Source organism: Rattus norvegicus, chromosome 2, assembly GCF_036323735.1.
Source record: "Rattus norvegicus strain BN/NHsdMcwi chromosome 2, GRCr8, whole genome shotgun sequence".
In the NCBI taxonomy this organism is placed as follows: domain Eukaryota; kingdom Metazoa; phylum Chordata; class Mammalia; order Rodentia; family Muridae; genus Rattus; species Rattus norvegicus.
The window spans coordinates 199,047,596-199,065,838 of record NC_086020.1 but is presented as its reverse complement, the minus strand read 5'-3'; the positions used below and the strand labels follow the sequence as shown (position 1 = coordinate 199,065,838).

General features: G+C 43.7%; 1 protein-coding gene across 5 annotated transcripts in view; it reads left to right on the top strand.

Moving 5' to 3' along the window:
* Nucleotides 1-2,050: 2,050 nt before the first annotated feature.
* Gpsm2 (G-protein signaling modulator 2) overlaps nucleotides 2,051-18,243 on the top strand; it is a 48,539-nt gene continuing 32,346 nt past the window's right edge. Inside the window, exons 1-5 of one of the 5 annotated variants that reach the window (XM_039102710.2) lie at nucleotides 2,051-2,949; nucleotides 4,974-5,221; nucleotides 10,786-11,089; nucleotides 17,135-17,356; nucleotides 17,776-17,911. In XM_039102710.2, the coding sequence (XP_038958638.1) occupies nucleotides 11,034-11,089; nucleotides 17,135-17,356; nucleotides 17,776-17,911 (414 nt within the window). In that variant the 5' untranslated portion in view covers nucleotides 2,051-2,949; nucleotides 4,974-5,221; nucleotides 10,786-11,033. Of the gene's footprint in view, nucleotides 2,950-4,973; nucleotides 5,222-10,785; nucleotides 11,090-14,656; nucleotides 15,725-17,134; nucleotides 17,357-17,775; nucleotides 17,912-18,243 lie in introns of those variants that run through there. The other 4 variants (XM_008761409.3, XM_008761411.3, NM_001191962.1 and 1 more) reach the window with 4 other exon arrangements.

Sequence of the window (18,243 nt, the reverse complement as noted above, 5' to 3'; positions counted from 1 at the left end):
TTACTCCTTCTTTTTGAATTGGTACGAGACAGTAAAGAGAGATGTCCAAAGCTTAGCCTCCAGACAGATTGGCCCTGCCCAAGTGGATATACACTTCAGTGTTAGTTAGCTTTCTGCCACTGTGACAAAATCCCTCAGATAATCCACTTAATAAGGAAAGGGAAAAGTGCTGGCACTGATAGCATGCACAACTATGCCCTGCCATTTTTGTTTTATTTTATTTTATGGTGCTGGGAATTGACGTGTGCTGGGCAAGCACTGTGTGTGTTCCCAGACTTCGTTTTTGAATTAAACTTTTTTAAAGATCATTATCTGAGTGTTTTGCCTGGTGTTCTGCACACCTGGTGCCCACGGAGGTCAGAAGAGGGCATCAGATCCCCTGGAACTGGAGTTCTAGAGTGGTGTAAAGCTACCGTGTGGCTACCTCCAGCCCATCATCTTAGGTTTTGACTGGAAACGTGTTGGGGTGTCTCATTCTATTTTCCACACTTCTCTTTTATTCGAGAATGTTTCTTTCTTTCTTTTTTTGGAGCAAGCGCTCTCCAACTGAGCTAAATCTCTAACCCCTAAGAATGTTTCTTGAGTTGCACCTTGTCAAACCTGTGCACTGAACTTAAAATTTCAGTCGCTTCCCTGTGATACTAGAAGTTTCATTGGATTCTTGATTCTTTTTAAAGCCTTCCTATTCTTGGTGGGTGTTTTTTTTTCAGTTCTTGATTCATGCTTTGTCTCTTTAAATATATTAACCATTCTTATTTTATTACCTATGACCTATTGCATTTCAAAGTCTGTGAGGACTAGATTCTGCTGCCCTTTTGCCCCCTGAGGATATTTGTATAAGCTATCGTAACTATATAACTTGATTCATTATATTATCATGCCTTTATTTCTTTAAATATAATAAATATTCTATGGCATATTTCCGTTTCAAAATCTGTGTGGGATATATTACATATACAATACTCTCAACTACACTTAATAAAAAATATATGTATATAAATACATATATTCTTTTTTAAAGAGAGGGTCTCACTATGTAGCCCTGGCCATCCTGGAACTCACTACATAGGCCAAGATGGCCTCAGACACACAGAGACCCACTTGTCTGAGCCTCCCAAGATCTGGGATTAAAGGGATGTGAAACAATACCCAGCTCCTATCTATTTTTTGTTTGTTTCGTGACTATTTAATGTCTTCCGGTAGAAGAATGGCCCAATCTCATGTACATATGCATTTGGAAAGATGATTTACAAGACAGTTCAACTGAAGTGATTAGGAAGATGTACACAGCTGATAGAGGGGATAGAAAGTCAAATCGATGAGAGAAGGGGCACGGGGAAAACACGACTCACTTTGGCTATGCTGATTTTTTTTTTCTTTTCTATTTTTCGGAGCTGGGGACCAAACCCAGGGCCTTGCGCTTGCTAGGCAAGCACTCTACCACTGAGATAAATCCCCAACCCCAGCTATGCTGATTTTAAAATACTTTTATTGTGGTTTGTTGTATCAATACCCGCAAGGAATTTATGAGTTTGGAAGAATTATAATATCTACCTCTGAAATAGTACAACCAGCTAATTCAGCTTTTTATAAGAATCTGGCATTAAGGGTGCTTGCTGATAATAACAATAAGGGTACCACTTATTGAACAGCTTCGACGTGTCAGCAGCTGTGTTAACCACTTCATAAACTTTACTCCTGAAGCATCATGACAGACCTTACTAGAGGAGGGCTCATTATCTGTGTTTTACAGGTGAGGTAGCTAAGGCTACAGAGGACAGTCGCCTAACTTGTTCAAGGTCTGTCAGTCAGTCGGAAGAGGCCCTGAGCTGAACCTCAAACCTAGGGCTAGCTGGTGCTAACACTATCTCTGAACAGTTTTCCATGACACACACATAGTGGTCATGGTCATCACCACAGGGATACTGAAACTACTCCTCTAACAGGTGCCCAACTCCGTAAAACATTAAAATTTCATCCCAGTGGAGAAATAACCAGTGGCTATATATAATATAACCAACATCATCAACTTCCCAGTAGAGACTCTAGTTTGAATATTTTATGAACAAGCTACGATCCATTTTTTGGTGAACTTGACGTGAGGGCATGAATAGAATGGGAATGTAGCTGCAGAAGCTGATTAAACTCGCCAACTCTGCTTTTCCTGGGAACCAGCGATCCTGTAGTCAGAAGTTTGCTTTCCCAACAGCTGGAAACGCCAGAATTGTGACACAGCCTCAAGAACTGAGGCTCCTTGTTCAGACTTTCACACGGGACCCTCTGTTCCTTTCACACAGGCCTCTTTCTTTCTCACATCTGCCTCTTGGAAGACTTTCCCAGGGCGGGACTGAGCCTGCAGGGAAAGAGGCACTGGACTGGGGCTCCTGGGTTCAAAGTCTGGACTAGACCCGGCTTGAACTCTGATGTTTATTGTTCCACTTTTCAGCATCTGAAGGAGAAATTCAAGGACAATAAGCTTCTAGTTAGTGGCGGAGGATCTATCCGGAGCATAGGAGGATCAAGCGTTACAGTCTGGGAAGCAAACCCATAGATCTTTAGAAGGAGGGAGCCCTGGCTCGTCTAGCTCCTCCCTCCACCGGTCTGGTCCCGCCCCTCCGGTGCCATTGGCCGGTCCAAAAGACGCGGGGCGTTGTCAGTTTGAATGGGAGAGCCTGGAGCTAGGCGCAGGCGCAGAGGAGCTCAGGCGCTGAGGAGACCTAGCTGACGGTGAGACCCTCCGAGAGGCCAGGGGGAGTCCGAAGCTCTGGCCCACGTGACCTTCCGGGGGCGGGCGCCGGGGGCGCGGGCCAGCCTCCCGCGGTGCCCCTGCTTGGCTCGGCGTCGCCCCGGGGACCAGCCTTGGGGAAGCGCGGCGATCCCCAGTCTGCGGTCGGAGGCGCTCATCCCTGAAGCGGCTCCGCGTTCCCAGGAGCCTCCCGCCGGAGGGAGGTGAGCGGAGCCTGAGGGGTGACCCAGAGGGTCGTGTGGAGGCGTGTGGCGGGGTCTCGGGACCACGGAGGCTCCACGGGCTCCGGTGACGCTGGGACCCCGGGGCTCCGCAGGGGGCTTCGCACCAGCGCTCGGCTGTGGTCCTCTAAGTGAGGGGAAACTGGGCATCGGGGTTCTGCAGACCTTGGAAATATTTGCTGGGATGCAGCGACTTCACGCGTTTTCCGAGCGTAACAGACAGTGGATAAAGCGGAATCCCAGGCAGGTCGTTGGTCCCGGGTCTCCAAACCAGACAGTTTTGTCAAATCACATTTAAACTCCTGAACTTTTCGGAGCCCAGACATCGTTTTTATACTGGCAGGCGAAATCGATAGGTCTTTGCAACCAGTTTTAAAGCAAGAGTAAACTGTTGAGACCTTACCCCTAAAGCTATAAACTTAATCTTCAAAAGTGGAAAACTTAATTTCCTTGTTTTTTAGTAGTAAACAACTAGGTAGCGGTTAACTAGTATCATTTGAACTCTGTTGAAACGAGTAATGATGGAAAATTTTATTTGCCTTAATGCATAATTTAAAAGCACTGTAGAATTAGAAGAGGTGAGTTCTTGACTTTCCTCGCGGTGTTGTGTGTTGATTGGAGTGCTGTGTGTTTTGTGTTGTAAGTTTTTATCACCAACGGAGCAGAGTTTTCAGACTACCTCTGTGGAAGGCTAAACTGAAGATTTTTCCGGCTTGTTAGTAACCATCGTGATTGCTTCTGGTAAAGAGCACTTTTGCCTGGGGTTTCTATATACTAGAGAAGCGATTCTTTATGCAGAAGTACAAAAGCAAAGGTCGCTGTCGTTTGGTGTGAGGAGGGGGACTCGGATGCCTGGCCAGTTCTAGGCATTCATAGGCCCCTCTTGCAAACCTATTTCTAACCTATAATTCAGTGATTGGCCTGGTTATGAACTTAGGGAGTGTGGGCTGTTGGGGAAGCATGTCCCACAGAAAAGTAGTTTAACTGAATTTTCATTACGTCAGGCATACAATATTACAAGTATGTTTTAAATGTAAACCTGAGATTTAATTGTAGGCTAATTACAAAAGTAATGGAATATAGTGGGGCTCCCACACCTCACCGCCTCTATATATGAATCTGAACCCTGAGCCATGCGAACACTAAGCCAAGAGTTCTATCACTGAGGTAATTCCAGATCATCTATTTATTTGAGACCTAGTGTTGCTAAGGTTTTAGGGCTGGCGTGGAACTTGGAATCCTCCTGTCTCAGCCCAGTAGCAGGGATTACAGATGTGCACAAATACCACCTGCTATGAAATGGCTGGCTGACTTTATTTTCTCCCTCTCCCTCTCCCTCTCCCCCTCCCCCTCCCCCTCCCCCTCCCCTTCTCCCTCTTCCTCTCCCTAGTTCTGACACAGGGGGTCTCAGATAGCTCAGTTTGGCCTTGAACTCTTTGATACTCATTTCTCCACCTTCCCAGTGCTGTGATTACAGGTATGCACCATCCATGCTTAGGGTCAAATCCAGGGCAGGTGCATGCTAAGCAGAAGCAAATCACATCCTCAGCCATTACCTTTCTTATCCATAAAATACTTCAAGATTTATCTAAAAGAAAAAAAAAAGAAAAGAAACAAACAGAGCCCCCCCAGCTGTGGGCATTTTTTAAGACTGTGTAATTAATAGGTTGCTGGTGGGATTGGAACCGCTGCCCAGTCCCAGCACCAGCCGCACTGCACTGAAATCGCCCCATGTCTCCGGATCCCATTTATGGCACATTATTTCTACTTAAACCCACGTGTACAGTCAGTGGTCATTAGGAAGTGTGGAGGAATATTTCTACCCTCCTAATGATTGGTCTTGCTTTTTGTGTGTTCTAAATCAGATGTTTCCACATCTTTTAACCTTTCTAAAAAACATAGAACATCATTTTCTTAAATCTGCAAGCCTTCTACCCTGGTGAGCAGAAATGTGTTATAAACGCTCGTTTCTGTACTGTTACGGGTTCTTTTTTTATCTTTTGCAGTCTGGTGGTTGAACCCCGTTTCTTACCCTCACATGCTTCCTACTCTGCTGAGCTACACCCCCAGCCTCAGTCTCAGGCTCTTTCTCAGGCAAGCAATGGAAGGACGATTGTTGGACATCCGTGATGCACAGAACCGTGCGCGGCTGTTCTGAGTGGCCAGAGAGGCTCCGGAGTCAGTTCTGAGTTTTTCTGCAGTGTTTTTCACCACCTTCTCCTCACCCTGCCCTGTGTGATGCTGCCTGTTTCTGGTACTGTTTCTTTGTTGGAAAAAATAATAATAACCCTACAAGGTTCTCGTTGTAGAAATATACTGCCAAACAGGAGCCTCCTCCAGACAGTGCAGGCCTCACAGTTTGGTCCTGTTCTCTCCCACTCCTGACCAGTGTGCCTTCCGGGAGCAGTCTGCACACCCCACCTCTTGGCTTTTGCTTGAGTTACTTCCCTTAAATAGAACGCCTTGCTCTGTTTGCCTAATAAGTTCTACCATCCCTCAGAGTGCCTGCAGTACACATCTCCTTGTTTCCACAGAGGGCTTGGGATCTTTCTTTATCCTTCTTAATCAGAGTTCTCATATAAGCTCATAAAATTAAACTGAGTAGAAACATCTCCTTCCATAGAGGGTAATTAATAATTTGTTTTATATTTAAGATTGTGTTATATGTATTTTTTCTATAAGAAATTCTATACTCACTTTCTAGAGCCCTTCTTTGGTTGGGTGTAAGGTTTTGCAATTAGGGTTCATTTTTGCCTTAAAATGTTTGAAGTCGGTGCTGCCTCTTTAAGAGAACTGATTTCGTGCTGTTTGCTGAGGAAGGGCCAGTCCTTTTCAGTTCCACTGTTCAGCTCTTAGGTTGTCACGGACATGCATTGACTGAGTAAGGTTGACGGTTGAGCACCAATGGTACAGTAGCCTGTATTATCCTCAGGGACTCTCTGAAGACCTCCAGTCTTGAGAGCTTGAGAGGCTCCTAGGCACTCTTTGCCTGTGTGAACATACCTATGATAATAAACTTAAATTAACAAAGTGAGAAGTTAACAGTAGCTAGTAATAAAATAAAGCAGTTATGGGCTGGAGAGATGTCTCAGGGGGTTAAGGATACTGAGGGAACCTGAGTTTCAATCCCAGCATCCACATGGCAGCTCACAACTGTAGTAAGATCTGACACTCTCACATTGGCATACATGCAGGTAAAACATCAATGCACAACATAAATAAATAAAGCAACTGTAACAATATACTATAATGAAATTGTCATCATCTCTACTCTTGTGGTTTGAAGCCATTATTAAATAAAATAAGGATTGCTTGAAGGAGGACTTGTGACATCTACAGATCAGGATAGTTACTGGTAAGTGACTAACAGGGCAGGTAACGTATACAGCATGGATACACTGGACAGAGAATGATTCACCTTCTTGGTAGAACAAACGAGGGCATTTCATCATGCTTCTCAGAATTGTTCATAAGTAAAGTCTTAAGATATATTTGCTTTCTGGAATTGAGCATGTAATAGTTTTGGGGTACCATTGACTGTAGGTAATTGAAACTGAAAGGGGAGGTTACTGCTGAGAGAATTACTGTGATAATGAATGGCTGTGGGCCATGTTTTCAAATGGCTTGCTAACTACTTTTTCTTAGAGTTGAATACTTCCCATTTGTCTAGTTAGAGTTTTACTGCTGTAAACAGACACAATGGCCAAGGTAACTCTTATGAGGACAACATTTAATTGGGGCTGGCTTACAGGTTCAAAGGTTCAGGCCATTATCCTCAAGGCAGGGAGCATGGCAGCACCCAGGCAGGCATGGTGCAGGAGGAGCTGAGTTCTACATCTTGTTCTGAAGGCAAATAGGGAGGGCCTTAAAGCCCACGCCCACAGTGACACATGTCCTCTACCAAGGCCACACCTCATAGTGCCACTCCCTGGGCCAAGCATATTCAAACCATCACACCGTTGTTGACTAATGATTGTTCCTTTTTTTCCCCTCTAATAATAGTAGTCATCGGGACTATTTTATATTTATTTCTTTGAACTCTTATGTGTTTGTCTAATTTGTGTGGTCTTTAAAAAAGAATTCAAACACATCTTTACTAAAAGACTACAGATAGGAAAGGTAACGACATAAATATGTAGTTTTTTTCTTTTTAGAAATTGGGCTTAGTTTTTGCTTTTTGTATTTTAGATTACAACCTTCCCTGTGATCTCTTGGAGTTGTTTGTTTGTTCGTTTGTTTTGTCATAATAGTCCTTTAGAAAGTACTCAATAGGGGTTGGGGATTTAGCTCAGTGGTAGAGTGCTTGCCTAGGAAGCGCAAGGCTCTGGGTTCGGTCCCCAGCTCCGAAAAAAAGAACCAAAAAAAAAAAAAAAAAAAAAGAAAGTACTCAATAGATCATTATGTTTAATTAAAATTTAGAATGTTTTTTAAAAAAGTTTCTGGAATTTTTGCTGGTGCTATGTAGATAACTTATAAAGAGCCGGGACTCAGGGGAGAATAGGATGGCCTGCTGAAGTGTATGACCACATTTATTTTGTTAACTTGGATTGTGTCAGTTAATAGTAAAGCTACACTCAGCACTTAGATATCGATGGATAGTATATCCTGAGTTAGTCCACCACCAGCTCATAGCATTATGCGTATAGTCTGATTATATTACTGGCTTACAGAGTCTGTTGGATGAAGAATGAGGAATTCTATTTATTTTTACTCCTAGGGAAATTTCTTTTTAATTTTGCTATTGAATTACTTTATTAAATTTAGATTTCAAAAAGAAAAAAGAAGACCGAGAGTTCTTTAACAGTTTTTAGCTTTAAGGATGTGTGGAAATGCAGGCTGTTGAATCCCACTCTGGAAGGGATCACAGTGAGAGGAGATAAACTCAGGAGCATCTATCGCTCAGACCTTTCTTCCTCCCAGACCTTTACCTATTTGTCAGATTTTCTCTATCTCTGTCTTGAGATATTAATTTTTTAGCTATTATTGATGAAGATATGCTTTGTGAAGTACACGTTTAGCACATGTAGGCTGTCCAGTCTTTTCCTTCCACGGTGTAGTTTAATGTAATCCAGTTTACCTTTGCCATGGGCACCGTTACTGTTTCACTGGTCCTAAAGTTCTGTCAGCTCAGTTCACTGTCAGCCTCAGCCCCTGGCTTGCCTCGTGGTTCTGTCTTCACTTTCCTCTGATGACACGTTCCAGGTCACGGCTGTTCTTGGGCTTGATATCTCTCTTTAGGCACTGGTTCCTCATGTAGTACTGTGTTTTAATGTCAAGTAAGTTTTGCCATTGTTGACTTGAGCTTCTTTACTGACTGAGCACACTAAATTCAAACCTCTGTTACCTTTAGGACTTTGCATACCATGTCCTCTGCCTACGGAGCAGGCAAATATGCTCCTAGGTCCCCTAGACTAACATCCTACTCTTTCCTTTGTGGGTTTTTTTTTTTTTTCTAAATAAAAAGTTTGAGGTTCTTTTAACCATGCGTATATGTACCTGTGACAGTGTACCTACAGGCAGGCACCTGTAGAGGCAAGAGGTGTCACATCTCCTAGAGCCAGAGTGACAAGTGGTTGTAAGCCCCCTGACATGCATGCTGGGAATCAGACTAGGATCATCTGCAAGAATGATAGACTCACAAGTGCTGAGCCATCTCTCTAGCTCTGTGTGTGTGTGTGTGTGTGTGTGTGTGTGTGTGTGTGTGTGTATGTCTGTCTGGGTTCGGTCCCCAGCTCCGAAAAAAAGAACCAAAAAAAAAAAAAAAAGTTGGAATTTCATTATTATCTCATAGATGACAAGATATTTAAATGCAACTTAATTTTAAGTTAGACTGATCCAAATACCTTTCCTTGTACCTCATTTTATAAATGACAGTCTAAACCTCACAGCGAATAATAGACAGCTGGCTGCCCTTTTAGCTAGTTGTGTAATCTAGATGCCATCGTTCTGAGCAGCCACACTAATCCCCTTCAGTCGTGTATTTAAAAGGAAGAAAGATACACAGCGGGATTTGGGGATGGGGAGGAAGAGAGTTGTTGGCCTAATAGCTGTGACTTTTCTTTTCATCTTTAAGTTACTGCTTCCTTTGTGGGAGGAGAGAAGGAAGAGGAAGAAGAATAGTGTATGTTCCTTACATGCCAAGCTGGTTGCTTATCTGAAAACCTCATTTCCTCGAGGAGGCATTTCAGGTTCCCAAGGCTGAGCCCACCTCCCCTTACTGCTCTGCCACTGGCACGAGTTCCCTGCAGCTTGGCTTGGTCATTATTTACAGTCCGGCTGTGCTGTAGCCGTTAACACAGTGGCTATGTGGGAGAATTGGGTTTCATTGTAGACGGCAGCGTGAAGAAAAACCTGGACAGATGGGTAGAAATGAAAAGCCTGCTTAAAATAAGAGACAGCGGGGCTGGGGATTTAGCTCAGTGGTAGAGCGCTTACCTAGGAAGTGCAAGGCCCTGGGTTCGGTCCCCAGCTCCGAAAAAAAGAACCAAAAAAAAAAAAAAAAAAAAGAGACAGCCTCGAAGTAGGACTCAAAACAAGCAACAGCCTTCACCTTTTGCAAATGTGGTAAAATGTTGGACAGTCTCCCGTGTAAAGGCTTATTTACAGTGCTGAAGTTCTGGGACTTTACAGTCGCATCTTTATTTCTTTTCTAGTTTCCATCTCTCGCTGGTTTCTGTGGTACATCTGTCTGGGCACAGGGCATCTCTGGTCGGGACTTGTGCTGTTTCCATCTGCTGATCGGTGCCTCTAAGTCTGAAGGCTGCTCCACCTTTGCCCCTCAGATCGTATCTACGACTGTTTCCTTCTGTGCTCCCATTACATCTGTTAGAGCCTCTCTTTTCATTCCGTCTTGCACCCACTGCTCTGTAGGATTTGTTTTTATTATTCATCTAATTATTTTCCTCCCTAACTACATCTACTCTACTGCCAAGTTAGTAACCAGATGATTAATAATCAATCTTTGCGGTGATTCATCTAATTAATAGTAAAAAATAGGAATAAAATTCTTTACAACCCAAACGCCCATCAACAGCAGATGGAAAAATACACGTGCTGTATAATGGAGTATTATAGGAGATAAAAACATGCTAATTGGAGCTGTGGGGAACGATGATTCAAGTGACTCTCAGAAACACAGTGTTGAACAAAACCATAGAAAGTGAAATGTGTTGCTTAGGGCTGTGCACACCTGGCGGTGAGGTTAAGATAAGCAAGAGAATGGTAAACAGAGTCCACTCAGAGGTCATCTGACAGGAAGTGAAGACAGTGGAGAAGTTGGAGCGCCAGGAGAGTCTCAGGGCAGGAGGGGTGCAGGTTACCTTATACTGGGTTAATTGAATACTTTGTTGCCTCATATATACATATTTCCTAAATTCTTTTTGTGTCTATTTAACATTAATGCAACTATTTTAAAGAACTTAAATATACTTGCAAATTAATGCAAAAATAACTACCAGTGTGGTACTATCCTCGAAAGAGCAGATTTACTGAGTTTTGTTGACTTATTTAGACAGTTGTTGGGTTCTCACTTGATTTGTTAATAGCGGTCTTTAAAAGCTCAAAGTATCATGATTTTTTTAAAGATATTAATCTGATACATTGCTTTTCCCATCATTCCCATTATAGTAATAATTACATAAGACGATTATACTCCCAACCAGTGAAGTGCACTTCTCAGCGTAATCTCCTAAAGTCGTGTCCGTGCCTTCCTGGTGACAGTCCTGTCTGTAGGCCATGGCGTTAGCTGTGTGACTGTGTACAACTCAAGTTACTTTAGGTTAAGACTTCCAGCAAAGCATCTTGTATTCCTTTTTGCAGAAATGTTGCTGAAGCGCTGCTGAAGGGGCCACAGATGCAAGGATTTGGGACACGTTTGAACCTTTAAGCTGTCTGACATTGACCTCCTTTCATTATTAATAAAGAAGAAGCAGGAGCTTAGGATATATTAACACCAACTCATTAATGTACTAACCGGACAGTGCTCTGCAAACCCCACTGCGCAGTAAAGGACTGGACTGGCCCAGGACACAATCATTTCGCATTTCCTCAGCTTATAATATGACTGGATGGAGGGAAATTTGATGAGCATGAGGGAAGACCATTCCTTTCATGTCCGCTACAGGTAAGACTGCCGCTCTCCAGTGCATGCTGTTCATCTGTTTAGATGTGCTTTTAATTCTTGTCCATTTCAAGTTTTAATTTCAAAGTTCTCAAAATATAGCAACTAGATTCAGTCTGTTCTGTAAGCAGAGTTTTGTGGTCGTGGAAAGTCGTGTATACTTTTGTGGGAAAATGGCCATAGAGACTGTACTGTAATTTATTAATGCTCTCTGGGAGAATTTATGAATAGCTGCTCTATATTTTGTAACTTGTGCATTGTAAATACAAAAATGGAATCTATTTTAAGACTCGTGGGTAATAATAGGTGGACAAGCTGCTGTGACAGTTTCTAAGTGGCGATCTTTCAAAACAGACTAGTGAAACAAAGTGGGAATGAGCAGGTACTTTGTAAACATGGAAATCGACAGCCAACCTGATGTTAGTAATGAAACACTAAGGACATTTCTGCAGAATAGGAGCAAGGCAAGCATTTCTGTTGTTATCTGACATTTATTCTAGAAGTTCTAGTGAAACCAGGAAACAGTCATTTAATAAGCTGACTATGTAACAGAAGATTCATCCTCAAAATGTGTTAATGAAACAGACACCAGCAGCTCATAGTGGTGGATAGAGTTCAAATCAATGTCTGTCTTTCTCTGTTTCTCTTTTACTAGGAATTGAACCCATGGCCTTGTGTATGGCAGGCACATGCTCTGCCACTGAGTTATAGTCTTGGCACTTCCTGTGTGAAGGTGTTTGTTATTAAATCATCCATGTCTTAACGTGTTTAATAGGAGATTTATACTGTGAAACAGACAGGTTGGGTTAAGGCAGTGCCAAGAAAAGTTGTATTCTCTCCCCCCACCCTTTTCCCCTTCCGTGTGTGCACGCGTGTATTATGTGCCTGTGGAGGCTGGAGGACAACCTCCGTGTCATGCATCTGTGTGTGCTGGGGGCAGAGCTGTGTGTGCTGTACAGTTAGAAGTCAGAAGTCAGTCTGTGGGAGTTGGCTCTCTCCTTCCACAGTGTGGATTCTAGGGATGAAACTCAGGTCATCAGACATAAGCCTAGAACTCATGTCCTAGCACTTTCCTCACGTGACCATCTCCCCCCTTCCCCCGCCCAAAAAGGACATTTTAATTACAATTTTAGAAATCTCAGGCTGGTGAGATCGCTCAGTGGAAAATGCACTTGCAGCATAAGTTGGTGACCTGAGATTAATTCCCTGGTGTGCACATTGCCTTGAGAGAACTGACTCTCAAGAGTTGGCCGCCCTGACATGCTGTGGTACATGTATGCAAGTGCATGTGTGCCTGCATACAAACACAATGAATAAATGTACCTTTTTTTAAAAAGTCTGAGGTATGTGGCTCCTTCCTGTAATCCGACTCAGGATTGAGGCAGGAGCATTGTTGTGAGTTCAAGGCCAGCCTGAGGTATACCGAGTTGTAATCTAGGCTATAGAGAATGGAAGGCATTCGAGCTTGGACACGCATTTAATGTGAAGTACTCTCACGCTAACCTTGGGCTGTATCTCCCCAGACCTGAACTTTAACTTCCTTTTTTTTTTCCCACACTCAGTCATGAGTACTTAGATTCATCTGCCCATCTGCAGCCTTCCCACCCTGCACTGGTTCACCCGCCCAGTGTTCCCCACTCAACTCACCTTCAATTTGCCACTTGGGGGCTCAGTGAAAACAGAGCTGACTGAAGCCCAGAGTGGCCCCTAGATGCCTGGGCACAGCCAAGCCGAACACCTGCCTTTGTGCCGAACGCTCGCCTCTGTGGTCTCCGACTTGCACTTGGAGCTCTGCACATTGTGCTTGCTGCTCTGTGTCCAGTGCTTTTGCTTACACTGTGCATGGTGACAAATCCCCTTCCTGCTTTCTTGGCCTTGTTAATTGTGCTCAATACCTGAAAGATTCAACCCAGAGACTGCAGATAGGAACCTTTTCTAAGCTCCTTAGTTTGTTCACATGGTGACCCGTCCATTCTCCTGTCTGACCGTCTTTCCTTCTTTACTTTTCCCTCATTTCTTTGGTTGGTAGTGCCTCAGGCAGCCCAGTTGTTTGCTGTACATGCCTGTTGAATGTTGTTGAACATGGCTGTCAGATGAACCAGGGATGTTTATCTGTCTGATTGTTGTGAAAACTGCTACACACACCCTCTGATACAGAATAAGAACTATAGATAAGTTGAAAAGGTTTGGACTCCTGCCTGAAGGACGATCTTAGCTTTGTTCTTTTTCCATCACAAGTCACACCTGGTTGGCACGTTGTAGCTATAGGACTTCATCAAGGAAGGACTTGTAGCTCTCTGTAGTAAAAACGCACCAAAAACATCCCTGGCTTCTTTAGCACTCCAGGGACCCTGCCTCTGTCTTCCAAGTCCTTAGTCATGTTAAAAATACGTTTAGTAGTACACATTACATATTTATTAAGGAAATTACACACATTGTGGAATTTACTTCAAAATATTCTGGTGAGCTTAGGAGTAGAGATGAACTACTGATCAGATTGGTAACTGAAGTTGAAAGATGGATATGTTATATTCATTACATTAGCTTTTATGGTTTTATATTTCTTTGGGACCTATCCTCGTCCGTCTTTATCACATAAATAATAACCACTTCAATATTTTGATATTATAAAAGTAACGTATGCAGAGGACATAGCACAGACCCATGCAGGTTCTGTGATTGTCACTTCTATCTCTGAGCCGCTATGAGCCCTGATTAGTTGATTCTTAGTTGATTGATTCTGCTGGTATCCTCAAGCCCTCTGGCTTCTACACTTCCCGCAGGGTTCTCTGGGCTCTGAGGAGAAGGGCCTGATCGGGGGAGATCTCCAGTTTGGGCTTTCTTCACCTAATGATTGGTGTGGTCTCTGCATCTGCTCCTGTCAGCTGCTGGCAGAAGCCTCTTGGACAGTTGGGCCAGGCTCTTATCTGGACTTCTGGCAGCCAGTGTGGTCTCTCGAAATGTAGAACTCTATGATATCATTTTGTCTATAGTTAAATTTTGTTGACTATCATGTCGTTTGGACTGATGGTATCATGTTGTATAAATAAACGAGCACACCCAGAAGGTCATGTATCTGGACTAATGACACGCCCTGTGTAGGGATGTTTGCAGCATTTGCTTTACATGGTGTAGGCCAACACAGCTCTCACTTGTAATGTCTTCCCTATGAATCAGTGTTTGTCTCTGATGTCCTGTGACTTTCCGTGCTCTCTCTCCCTCTGTGAAATCATGTGCCATGTATGGTGGCATATCATTTATTTATTTGTTTTATGTGTGTGGGTGTTTTGTATACTAGTGTTTCTGAGCGCCATGTGCCTAGTACCAGAGAAGGCCTGAAAGAGGGTATTGGATTCCTGGGACAGATAGTTATGAGCCTCCAGGTAGGTGCTAGGAATCAAACCCAAGTCCTCCAGAAGAACATCCAGTGCTCCTAATCACTGAGCGTCTGTCCAGCCATGCCAGTTACCGTGACCAGTATTCTCCCGGTGGACACTTGCTAGCAATATTTTAATGCTATGAATCTCCTTGCATAAACATCTGAAATTCTGGAAATTAATTCTGAAGTTCTGTTCCTAGAAGGGAAAATGCTTGATATATATTTTACACAATTAGAATATTTGGTTAAAATTTTAGTAGGTAGATTTTATATATGTGTATATGTATATATGAGTACACACACACACACACACACACACACACACGCACACTTACTTTCTCTTTTCCAAATGGTTCCCTCTGATAATTCTTAGATGTTCATCAGTTTCAGTATTCAGACAAACACAATAGGCCACATCTAGCACCTTCCTTATAAAGGGAAGTCTTCAGTTGTGAAAGACAAGAATAAGCTTTATTAATTTCAAACCTGCATATACAGAAATGTAAACAGCTGTTTGAGGTGGTGCATGCCTGTGATTCCAGCACTCTGGAGACAGACAGGAGAATCTCCAGTTTAAGGCCAGCATGGGCTACATAGTGAGGCTGACTCAAGATGAAGAAAAAAATGAGGAAAAAAATCTACAAGTATAACTGAGTAAATATCAGCACAAGACTGGATCGGGCACCAACATTCCATCATGGACTGGGGAGGGGCTCCTGAGACACCCCCCCCCACCTCTTCCTGAAGAGCTGTAGTCAGTTAACAGTTGCTGGGAGACAGGGAGTCACTTTCCCAGTGTTGTAGCCACTGGTAAGGTGCCCAGCTCAAGTAAAGACCCACTTACTCATGCTCTTTCAAGCAACTCTAAGTTCAGTAGGGCACCAACATCCCCCACACCCGTGAAGCTAGGACAACTGCTTATTGGGAAGAACGTCAGGGCAGTGCAGGGAGGGGATAAGAGAGGATCCGGGCATGAGTGCGCCGTCTACCTGTGTGGTGAGAGGATAAACTCTAAGAATATAGCTAGCTACAGTTCTGATTGGACTGATTTAATCTTTCCATGTTCTTCCTCCGTCTAATTGGTTTCATCTAATGTTGAAACAAAATGTCAGAACCTTGAATATCTTGAGTTGATTTTATAAGCTCATGTGTCAAAGGCAACATTACTGCTATAGAACAAGCACTAGACATTGGCTAGGTCTTTAGAATTGTTAAGACACCTGAGTGTAAAGTTGAACGGTACCTGTTACAGATTGCAGGTAAGTCTCCTATTGTAAATCCAGAGTCAGCATTGGGGCCTGCAGCTGACTGTTAATCTGAGTCCTTACTTTTTGTAGCTCTGTCAGATTTATTTTCTACTTTTACAAGTCCATTTTAGTGCATGATCCTAAGGACAGCCTGGTAGGTCACTTTCAGGAAGTCCAACCATCTCCTATGACAGTTTCTATTGCTCTAAAGGTCCCACCCTGACAAGACTGGCTGGCCAGCAAGCCTGTAGACCATAGCCTTTCCATTGCCAGGATGACAAGCATCTGCCACATCTGGCCTTTTTCCATGGGTCTGGGGAATTAAACCACGTCCTTATGCTTGCAAGGCAGGTGCTGTACCAGCCAAGCCCTCCACCCCCTGCTGTACCAGCTAAGCCCTCCATCTCCACTTCAGTTATTGGCTTCAGGAAGCTCCTTGACCTTTAGTTCTCTGGTGAATCAAGATATTTGGTTCCTTTATTCTTTTAGACTGTAATTGCTTGTGTGCTGGTAAAAAATGGAAAGGGAGTGAGGTGTGTGTGCGTGCATGTGTGTGTCTCTGTGTGTGTGTGTGTGTCTGTGTGTGCATCTGTGTCTGTGTGTGTATGTCTATGTCTGTGTGTCCCGTGTCTGTGTGTGTGTGTGTGTGTCTGTGTGTGTATGTCTGTGTGTTCGTGTCTGTGTGTGTGTGTGTCTGTGTGTCCGTGTCTGTGTGTCCGTGTCTGTGTGTGTGTGTCTCTGTGTGTGTGTGTCTGTGTGTCCGTGTCTGTGTGTCTGTGTGTGTCTGTGTGTCCGTGTCTGTGTCCGTGTCTGTGCGTGTGTGTCTCTGTGTGTGTGTGTGTGTCTGTGTGTGTGTGTATGTCTGTGTGTTCGTGTCTGTGTGTGTCTGTGTGTCCGTGTCTGTGTGTCCGTGTCTGTGCGTGTGTGTCTCTGTGTGTGTGTATGTCTGTGTGTCCCCTGTCTGTGCGTGTGTGTCTCTGTGTGTGTGTGTGTCTGTGTGTCCGTGTCTGTGTCTGTGTGTGTCTGTGTGTCCGTGTCTGTGTGTCCGTGTCTGTGCGTGTGTGTCTCTGTGTATGTGTATGTCTGTGTGTCCCCTGTCTGTGCGTGTGTGGTGGATGAGACTGAGGTAGGTAGATGGAGTGAGGGATGGGTGGGTGGATGGAAACACTGCTTTAGATAGCCTCACGAGTAAAGTGGGTCACTCTACACGGGCCAGTTAGAACAAACTCTGTCTAAGAGACTTCTGAGGCTCAGAGAAATCTGAGTAGGCACATTAGCTGGTGCTACGATTAAGTAATTAGTTTGTAATTCAACTAAGTCTTGGCTTGATTAGGAGTAGCCACAGAGTCCACATTCATTACAGTATTGGGAGTTAAAATCACTGAGAGAGTTGTAATGCGTCTGTCATATATAATTTTGCAGAATGGAAGCTTCTTGCCTCGAGCTGGCCTTGGAAGGAGAACGTCTGTGTAAATCAGGGGACTGCCGCGCTGGCGTTTCGTTTTTTGAAGCCGCGGTTCAAGTTGGAACTGAAGACCTGAAAACGCTCAGTGCTATTTACAGCCAGCTGGGCAACGCTTACTTCTACTTACACGACTACGCCAAGGCGCTAGAGTACCACCACCATGACTTAACCCTGGCGAGGTGATTTCAAACTTAAAACCTTCCACTCACCTAGAAAACCAACAGTGTATTCGGAGTGTTCTAACTGATGACATTGCTTTTGAAAACTTAACTTTTGGGGTTGGGGATTTAGCTCAGCGGTAGAGCGCTTGCCTAGCGAGCACAAGGCCCTGGGTTCGGTCCCCAGCTCCGAAAAAAAAAAAAAAAGAAAAAAAAAAACCTTAACTTTTAGGCAGAACAATAATGGAGCAGCCCTAGACTTTAATGCATGAAAATTAACTAGAGAAAGCTGCTTCAGTTTTGTACTTAAAATAGGTTCCAAGATGTAGCATTTTATCTTGGGTTGCTTGCTCTCTAGGGAAACTGGTTTTTTACTTCTTTGTCTGTTAAGTTTTAAAAATAGTTTTTAACATCATTTGTTTTTCAAATGTATTTCCTAGGACTATTGGAGACCAGCTCGGGGAAGCGAAAGCCAGCGGCAATCTTGGAAACACCTTGAAGGTGCTTGGGAACTTCGATGAAGCGATAGTGTGTTGCCAGCGACACCTGGATATCTCCAGAGAACTTAATGACAAGGTAGCAAAGATGGTGGGCCAAGTGATGGCGGCTCCACGGAAGTCGTTCTATGTTGTAGCACGACTTCCATGGTTTGACTGCAGAAGAAGACATTCATAGACAAAAGTCAAAGAGAGGGGCTGGGGATTTAGCTCAGTGGTAGAGCGCTTACCTAGGAAGTGCAAGGCCCTGGGTTCGGTCCCCAGCTCCGAAAAAAAGAACCAAAAAAAAAAAAAAAAAAAAGTCAAAGAGAAAACAAAGGGGATTTTGTTTTGTTTTGTTTTTAAATAGGAAAAGCAAATAGCAAAAGATCCTTCTTTGTGAGGGAAGTCATGTGATTGACTTTCTATGGA